This window comes from Syngnathus acus, chromosome 2 (assembly GCF_901709675.1).
Source record: "Syngnathus acus chromosome 2, fSynAcu1.2, whole genome shotgun sequence".
In the NCBI taxonomy this organism is placed as follows: domain Eukaryota; kingdom Metazoa; phylum Chordata; class Actinopteri; order Syngnathiformes; family Syngnathidae; genus Syngnathus; species Syngnathus acus.
Genome location: NC_051088.1, coordinates 18,218,927 through 18,229,007, shown reverse-complemented (window position 1 = coordinate 18,229,007; position 10,081 = coordinate 18,218,927). Strand labels below are relative to the sequence as shown.

Genomic DNA, 10,081 nt, shown 5'->3' with positions numbered 1-10,081 from the left:
ACGTGACACAGTATTTGGTTTGCGTGGAGACTCGGCTGCGTGTGTTCCCAAAGCTGAGGAGGGTGTACCTGTCGGCGTGGAGGACGGGCAGAGCACCAGCGGGGATGTGGACAGCGATGTCAGGACGGCGGCGGCCATCACCTCCTTATCAGCATGACCTGAGGGCTTCCTGCAGACACACACACAGGCCAACAAGGTTTAGGTGCTGTACCAACTTTCTTGATATGCCTGCTTATTCGATTAAGGAAGCTCTGACCGTCACCAGAGACCAACACAGCGCTCCAAACAAACAACAGCCCGAGGACAGACAGATATGATATTAGGAGAGAAAGAGACGCAAACAAACAAGTCACCCCCACTACTGTCTTCCAGCTCAGTTACAAGCATGAGAGCTTGAGCCATATTTACACTGCCCACTTCAACGAGCACAAACTTTACACTCCCAAAATTAAATGTGTGCTAAGTCTGCTCACAGTAAAACTTTTCAACTCACTTCCTGTTATCTTTGAAAGCAAAACATGGGCGAAGATATATTTAAGGCTGGGCCTAGAATTCCTCAAAACAAACACACACACGAACGCACGCACGCATATGCACACAAGTGAGTTTGTCAAGAGAGTTGTAGAAACGGGTTCTCAAAATAGCCACCATGTGGTTCACATGCTACACTACACGTATGCATCTTAAATGTCCACATTTGAACTTAAACGTCCGTCACACAGAAGCACAGTGACTGGCCAGAATCTGCACATGTTGTGCAGCTTTAAGCGATCCATGACCCGCCCACAGACTTCTCCACTCCGCAACCAGAGTAAACTGGTTTGAGGCATTCTCTCAGCCAAGCCCTAAGCCCTGGCCCAGATTCACTACAGGTCTCTGTGCAAACACACAAAAACTTCACTACGGGCTCCACAAACAAGAACACAAGCACGTACGCCGTAAATTGAGCAAAGCTGGAAGTGCACAAGACCGAACGCGCGGCCGCCGATGAGACTTGAGTTTGTGTCTCTTTTAAAAGTTTCTGAAACTTTTAAAAGGGTCCCTGTTGGTGACACGTCAAACAAACCAAAAAATGGCAAGTGAGACTCAAAGGAGAGGAGGCTAACGCACATGCGCACACCTACACACATTCACTCATGACAGAGGCAGAAACAACCCGGTCTGGACGTGAGATAAAGAGATAACAAGATTAGTCGCGTCCTGTTTCTGTGCATGGCCTTGTTTTCTCTACTAAATATGGCCAATTGAGGACAGCCGTTTGATTATATGCCCATTTTTTTTTTTTTTCCGCTTCTTGTGTTTGTCACAGGGAACATGTTGACATCTTGACTCTGGAATGTAACACTGCACTTTCCCACCCTTCAAAATGTAGATCAGGACTTTGTGTTGTTTCTAAAAGACTCGTCTGAATTGAAGCCGGCAAGGAAAAATTGTGTAGGATTGTCGGATGGTTGGTCGACAAGCACTGATCAGACCAAATTCTTAATGATGGAACAATCGCTGATGTCAATTTTATGGAGGAAAACACACACACCAGCACACTACTTAATTAAGAGGGGGTTGCCTCATAAAAATATTTTGTGTCATAGCATTGACAGCTTCGCCACAGCACAGTAAACCACAGGAGGTTTACTAGCAGCAAATATGGGGCGGGGGTAGTGACTTTCATGTTGTCATTTCATCATGTGTGATACCGGCCATAAATGCTGTATCCCTGTATAAACACCCTCAGCTCTAAATTTACTCGCAGACACCCAGTGCACACAAAGTTGTTGACGGCCTGTTTGGATGCTAAATAAAGACGTAACCCGGTCAAAAATGTAAGCTTGCTCATCCTCTCATGAGATAGACGCACACTCACTGCAAGGTTGCACTGTGGCTGATTCTGTGTCAGAGCTGTCAAAATAAACCATGGAAGTGATAACAAATTGATTATCAAATGAGTTACCTCATATTTTAAGAATTGAGTGATTGAAAGCAGGCTGAATTATCTTTTGTGTTTAGTTGAAATAATTTGCAAATATCTGATTTTACGTTGGAGAACAATGACTATAAATCCTTATGTGATATTGCTTAGTTGTTGTTCAGTTGTTATTATAATGACGAATTAATACCAAGTAAACAATTCATGATTTTGATTCATTGATTAATCTATCAATCAAATAATTGTTAGTTGCAGCCCTATCTCCTCTCTGTTGTGCAGCTACGAATACTGAAGGGCAAAGAATTGTAAAATCGTCAAACATTGGGCTTGTTTTTCACATTTATGTTGCTCAAAGGATTAAAAAAAAATCGTTAACATTTTTAAATGTATCGTCTGATTATGCAATCGGTTATCTGAAAGTTTTGTGCCCAACCGCAAAATCCTCACTAAATCCATACTGCTCGGGCCCTATATTTTCATACGTTTCTGTTGCTCTTGGCAGAGAACACGATGCGCACGCCAACTCTCCCCGGGGAGATACTGTCCTAAGTGATGCTACAGTACTGCCGTGTTTTGTAAGCCCCCACCACAGCCGTCCGGCAGTACTGAGCGCCTTTGCTGTTGTTGGGGAGAAGACAGGCTCTATATTTAACAACCACACCTCTGCTCATGTTACCAGCCTTGCAGAAATCCCTGGCACCTGCCAGATTGATGTATGGTAGTTTAAGACCACTTAACTTTGAATTTAGGCAAAGATGTGACAAACATTCATAGCCAGACCAAGAAAATGTTGATGTTCTGAGGTGTTTTATTACATTTATACTACCAATCTTTGGTCTGCCATGCATATTAGCTTATCACTCACCTTTCATGCGCTGTGCACAAAGGGATCGTTTACATGTTGCTGTACACAAACAAATACAACACACGTTGGCGCTTGTGATACGCACACCAAAAATAGATCTTAATGTTTCCAGTCATTTATGTATCTTCTTACTACAGTGACAGTACGTGTGTCATCAACAACATTCAAGCGGTGAAACAAAGTAGAATCTAAAGGACGACTGAGCGATATGAGTTACAGGACCACAACCACCGTTTACATTTGTTTACATTGATTTGATCCCTTTTGCTAACAGTGGTAAAGATTTCTAAAAGGTGCCTGTTTGGCTGTTTGATTGTGTGCACGAAAGTGTGTCATCATCTAAGGCGCGCTCAGATAAGAATTTGAATAAACTGGTTATTACCACTGGTACCATGAAGTCCGGCGGGTAAAAATGAGGTAATGTAGTGACAACTGAGCGGCGTTGATGGCTGACAGCTGCCCGCCCCGCACCAGATACATAGCCTCCTATTAATAGCACACTTCTCTCAGTTCCCATCTCACTGCTTCAACGCCATTGAATGACGTAATTTCCTGCGTCGTCTTGCCTCTCCCTTTCTTGCTGTGTATTTGTGTGTGTGCTAATAACAAGCAGTAAGTAGACCACCCCGGCCGGCCCTCCTCTCTTCTCCATTCCGCCATGCGCAGCACCCAGTTCACGACTGGTGCTCTGACTTCTTTCTTTTTCGAGAGATACTACTTTTTTTGTGTTTTTCATATTGCCCTTTGGTGAGCATCAGCATATTCATGTGCATACTTATTAGTCCTTCATTGTTGTGCAGTCCACACACACTAGGCCTTATGTAAGTCAGAGGGCTGCGAGCCCCCTGGAGAGGAAGAGGCTGTGTCTCTTTAATGCAGGCCATCGAGTGTAATGACTTCAGTCCAAGGATAAAAGCCCACTCTTTGGTTCACTCTTGATCCTCAAAAGCAATCTGTGCCTTGGGGTAGAGCACAAACAACTGGCGGCTTTGTTGAAGTGCAATAATGGAAAGAGATTTCCTCTTTGGGGTGTCCCCACATCTGAACTTTCTGTGATGAACTATATGATTACATATGCACAGGCAGAGTTGTCAGACATGCTCAGAATTTCTGTGAGAAGAAGCTGACTCAGCTCGGGTTGCACGCTGTACCGATACTAATAAAGGTACAGCGATACTTTTAGTGTTGTGTGCAAATTTAACAGCTCAGTAGTTATGGGATGAAATATGTGATACCAGAAAAACAATTAGAATTATTTAATTAAATTTTAATCTGCGTATTGCTACCGTAATTTTCGGACTATAAGTCGCACCGGAGTATAAGTCGCACCAGCCATAAAATGCCCAAAAATGTGAAAAAAAACATATATAAGTCGCTCCGGAGTATAAGTCGCATTTTGGGGGGCAATTTATTCGACAAAATCCAACACCAAGAACAGACATGAACGAGCAACAACAGGCTAAACGATACGGTATGCTAACGTGACAAACACAAACGAGGAGCTGAGAACGGGCCTGATGTAACATTCAGTTATTTAAAAAAGACTATTACATAAATAACACGTTTATAAAACCATCTGTGTCACTCCAATTCATTAAATCCATCGATCGTCCTTTGTCAACAATGCCGTGTGCCGCGCCGCAGTTCAAATTATTCCACAGGCCCATACAACGATATATAAACTATATTTTAAATAACTATCACATAAACAACAATATTATCAAACCATTTGTGTCACTCCAAATCATTAAATCCATCGATCAAATTTCTCGTCTTTTATGTCATCCTGGTGACAGAGGACATGTCCAGAGGATATGGCGCTTTAAATTACTTTATTTGATTTTTTCTCTCTATTTTTCATGTTTTGAATATGTTCAAGATAAAGATATCAAAGCATGTGAAGTGATCAACTATACTAAAAATAACATGTGAAGTGGTCAACTATACTTGTAAGTAAGTGATGTGTTAATGATCAAGTAAAAAGTTGTGAAAAAAACATATATAAGTCGCTCCTGAGTATAAGTCGCCCCCCCCACCCAAACTATGAAAAAAACCGCGACTTATAGTCCGAAAATTACGGTACTCTTTTAATAAAACGTCAACAGACTTCGAGAGGGAGCATTCACGGTGACCTTCGGCTGCCCAACAACATGCCTGGCCTAGAAAAACAACAACAAGACTTTCTATACAACACGCTTTCTGGGTTAATTCCCCAAAGTCCACGCAAAATCGAGATTTAGGTGTATTGTTCTACAGCCCTCCCACCCAGTGCAAAGATGGCATAAAAAATACAACTATTTCCTGCAAAAAAGCACCAAACGTTGAATGGGTTAGATCGCAATAGCGCCCCCTCACCCCTAAATTGGGATGAGATTGCAAGACTGAGATTGTGCCTGTTTTGTTGTACATTTAAGGGCAAGCAGATGGAGCTGAACCGGAAGATCGTGTCATTAAAAAAAGCCTTCTGAATGGGCGTATGCAGCGGAAGATATTTCACAACTTCGCTATGAATTTCACAGGCCAAAAGAGACAGATAGGAACCAAAGTGAATCATAAAACAAGCTCGCTGCCATTTTTTAAGAGCTAAAATGGCACAGAGCCCCAAACACAGTGCTTTATACTCTGCAGCACTTCTTTTGCTTTTCATTCTTCCCACTCCCACTCTGTGCTTGAGTTTTGCACTTTTGCAATCCCAAGCCAGAGCAGGCCTTTCCTGAACTTTGTGAACGCAAACCAGAGCTGCTCCAAAGCCACTCAACTCTGCTTATAGTCCCATATAGCCAAGTCTGCAGAAAGCCAACCAGACAGAAAGAGGAGAGAGAGGATTCTTTTTTTTTTTGTGAACAGAATGTGAGGAAAGCTCAAACACAAAGATCAGGAAAAAGAAGGGCATACTCACGTGATGACTCCATTTCCCCCAAATAACATTTAGGGAGGGATGAAATCTTTGGCCATCACTCGGGTTCTTGTTGTGACATTAAAGCGTGAGAAAATGCTGTTTTCATGGGGTTTCTCCAGGTAAACTGGCTTCCTCTAAAACTAGATTGTTTTTTCTTTAAACTTTCTTAATCTAGTTAAGACAACTGAGACCAAATTCTCATTTGCATTTTTGATCCAGATGCCAACAGCAGTCAGTGTGGATGTTATTCATTTTATTGAAACGATAATTGATTTTATTTAGTAGAACTCTTGCTAGAACTCCTGCTATTGTTATGACTGACATCAGAAATAAAGTTTGAGCAAGCATAAAATTAGGTCAGGCAGACAATACCATGGAAGCCTCAAATGGTAGAATTAAGGACTATATACCAATAACTACTGCTACAGATTTGGGTGTCGAATAATAAATAAATAAATAAATAAATAAATAAATTTCATAAATTCATCAGCTTTTAATTGTTTTATGAACAGCTTTCTAGAAGGTATTGCATCAGACCGAACTCATGTGCTCCCATGGTGCCTGCATCTACTGAGAACAAAGAAAAACAATGAAAATGTGGATATTTGCATTTTTGGCCTAAAATCAAGAGTGGGTGGAGGTGGCGACAATAGACGGACAATTACCGCATTGTGAAAAGTCCTTGGAAGCGCTACAAGTGGCGCTGGGGTTTTTCGGGCAGCGAGCAACGCTCGGTCTGGCATAGTCAATGCTTTGTGCAACGGCATTGTGCTTACTTTATACTTGTCTCATCATAGGCTGCTTACAGTCTTTGAACTTAGTTGACATTCAACAGACTTTTCAACACTACTAACACAATTTTGCATGACTGAGTGTGGCTTGTCTTTCCAAAGTGTTCCTGACTTGACCGCAGGGCCCATCCTCATGGGTTAAAACGAAACACGGTGGTTGTAAAGCCAGAAACAAATTCCACCCCACAAATGTCTGTCATTCCAGACAGATGAGTCATACAGCACAAATGTAGCGTACACAAGTCACACTATGAAGTTTATATAGCATCCACATGTGCAAAGCGGTGCTCATGACAGTAGTGTAAATATACGTGAGTCAAACCTGAGTCAGCATTATGTCGCAAATTCTCGGATTGAATAGCTTGTGGGGTGAGTGTTCTCAGCAAGCTGCTGCTGAATGATGACTCAAAGCACCGATGTGCTGTCTTTTCTACCAATGAGCTCCCACTACAGTGTTTGTAAACCCACAAAGGAATCAAATAAATCTTAATTTGCGTAACAAGGTAATGTTGCATTTTAGCTGTGTTGGATATCTCACCACGTTGCCACAACCGCACAGCTGTTGTATTTTTGCATCTTTGCCTCTATAATTAATTCTTAACAAAGAAGACAAAATATATTTTTTGGAGGGGGGCAGGAAAGGTTTTCATCAAACCACAACCCAGACAAAAAGGCATCTTGTAAATTCAGTAAGATCTTTTAGAAAATCTTTTTAGAATCATTACATTTTATTTGTTTCAACTGTACAACGTCTTACAATATAAAAGAAGAAGGACAGGAGCACAACAATAGTTATTTTGAGATTAGGAGAAGCCGAAAGTCAGTGGTCAGCAGTAATATGGGCCAAAAAACAAATTCTAGATGGTATGTAGACCGACACTGCTGAGGCAAAAGTGATCTTACATAATTGTGGGTGAGCCAGTTTCCTTCCCTCTGGATGTTTTTTTTTTTTTTTTGCCTGTCCCACAGGCCCATAAAGACCAACTCACACTGTGATGACATATTTAGCATGATGTGCAATCAATGCATATTTTGTTAGAATTGTGCCTGTGCAGCACACTGTTTGCAGAAAACATTCCTCCTCACCTCCTACGCTGCTTGATGTGTATCAAATTGATTTCTCCACCCACGCAGCGTAGAAGCAGATGATAAACAGCTCATCGTCGCACTACACTATCGCATTGCCCATCGGCAGGACGCCCTCATTAGAATAACGAATGACTCAAAACTAGCCATTCCCGACCACGGTGCCATGGCACTTGTGTATACCATAAGAGATCATCTTGGAAAATAAAACGATTTTACCAAATTGATTAATTATTTTCTAATATGTTCTTGCTCATCCATTGTGCCAGCAATGCATAGTCAAAGGCAGAACAATTGAATGCACTTCCATTGGATGGCAGAAGGTTCATTAAACCTTTGCATCTCGTACTTGTTGCCATTCGTACAACAGACAACAATGTCCTGGCTTGATATGACTTACTATGTTTGCATGTAGCCAATAAACTTTCTAAAACCCAACATTTTGGCAGGATTTGGGTTTTAAACATCCATGTAGAGTTTTAGAATAAAGGAATAATATTTTTTAATAATAGCGAGTTCAATATCATTAAAAAATAATCATGATTATTAATTTTCCATAATTGCCCATCCCTACCGTGTAACATGTCAGAAATAAATACCGTAATTTTCGGACTATAAGTCGCACCGGAGTATAAGTCGCACCAGCCATAAAATGCCCAAAAAAGTGAAAAAAAAACATATATATGTACATAAGTCGCTCCTGAGTATAAGTCGCCCCCCCACCCAAACTATGAAAAAAAAACGCGACTTATAGTCCGAAAATTACGGTACTGCTGTTTCCGAAAAACGTTTGACCTACAGTATTATTATTATTATTATTATTATGAGTTAGAAAATTCTGATTATACATTTTGTAAAGATTTGTTGACCAGTGTAATCTTGATCTTATTCCTAATCAGTCTGCTCTCATGGAAGACTACAGGAATCACAGAATATATACTGCTGAGAGTCTGAAATAATTTAGCTAATTCTAAATTAAACATGACTGTAAACAATCGATTCTCTAAATAGTTGGCAATTAACTTACTTCATTATTATTATGAGCTGTAATAATAACAAGCAGTTAATTGATTAATGCTTGCCCTGGATAGTTATGATTTGCCGGTGCAGCACGTGACACAAGCTTAGGGTGACCAGCTGGACATGCCCTACTTGCTTACCCGTTCAACCCTCCCAACGCATGACTCCACTCATTAACGATGACCTTTCACCCTGCGGCTGTCAATGCAAGCTTTAACCCGTTGTCGTCTGTACAAGAGACAGAAGAAATTCATGCCAACATTTATACTGAAGATAAAATTTAAACTTAACCAGAAAAATACAAAACTCGGTCAAATATATAAAAGGAAGCAACTATTATAGGTTGCTGTGTTTAAAATGCATGTTGAGGAGTGTGGCCTAGACATCCCAGGCAAGTGTGGGGGGAAGGTAGCTGTTCCTCTGACCTTAAGCAACAGGCGGTAATATCTCCTTTGGGAGACGTGCTGTAGCAGTGGGGTTGTCAAAAGAAGAACAGGTTGGGGAGGGGTTCGTTGAAGCTTGTCAAGCTCGAGCCTGCCAGCCTGGCTCAAAACCCTCATGGTGATTCTTCCTGGTCTAAGTCTTGCACTGTCATTATTCTCAAGCCGGAGATGCCTATTGTAGTTACTTTGTAGCGATTTTGCGCCAAGTCAGCGCTTTCTATTCACTACAGTGAACAACGTGTACCTGAGTAAAGACAGATAAGACAGAAAAAGCCTTTAAATTCAAAACAAACTGCCCGCTCTCTGCCCCAGAAAACTGCTTTTTTTTTTTTATCACCGCGCCGGATCCCACACTGATGAGTATTGACAGGTATAACAGACTGTGCATTATGGTGCGAGAGAGAGACGGAATGGGGGAAGACTCAGGGACGCGGGTGACAAGACAGATGGGAGTGAAACAGTCTTCTCTCATTTGTATAGCTGTGTTTGTGCTCAAATTCAATGCAAAATGCAAATGTGTACATTTTCCCTTTCACTGCTACGTGCATACGCACGGCGGTGGCTACAGCGCTTGTATCACAGGCCAAAGCAAAACAAGCAAAGAGAAAAAGACAGCTCTGATACAGAAAAAAAGGTCACTCTCTAGTCACCACTGCACGTGGAGTTGGCTCAGCAAGACCAACCAGTTAGACTAATTATCTCATCCATTCATTCGCTTGAATGGTACGTCTGTTATGAGTGGAAGTTTAGTGTTATTTAATTTTCTTTGTCTCTGCATTTTCATCAGCTTTTGCGATGCTGTTTTTTTTTTTTTATTATTAAATCATGTATACAAATGAACACAGAAATATGTCTGAAATGAAGGAATTTGGAATACATGCTTATTCAGAGTGCATTAAGGAGGAATTCTTTTACTAGGGGTGTGCCTCTCGCCACAAAAGACTATTTGGTTTTGGTTTTCGATACGTAGTAAATGAAACCATTCAATAAAACTCATTTTAAAAGTGAAACGGTTTCGATCTGAAAGTGGAACAGGCTATTTGAAATAATGTC

The 10,081-nt window shown here is 41.1% G+C and overlaps 1 protein-coding gene across 3 annotated transcripts in view; it reads right to left on the bottom strand.

Moving 5' to 3' along the window:
• The window catches only part of si:rp71-79p20.2 (zinc finger protein 704), a 28,022-nt gene that overhangs the window by 12,790 nt on the left and 5,151 nt on the right, over nt 1-10,081 (bottom strand). For all 3 annotated transcript variants that reach the window (XR_005099672.1, XM_037265952.1, XM_037265967.1), the window contains exon 3: nt 69-169. Coding sequence is in view for 2 of the 3 variants with exons in the window: in XM_037265952.1 (XP_037121847.1) it covers nt 69-169 (101 nt within the window). In the remaining variant the exon portion in view is untranslated. The remainder of the gene's footprint in view (nt 1-68; nt 170-10,081) is intronic.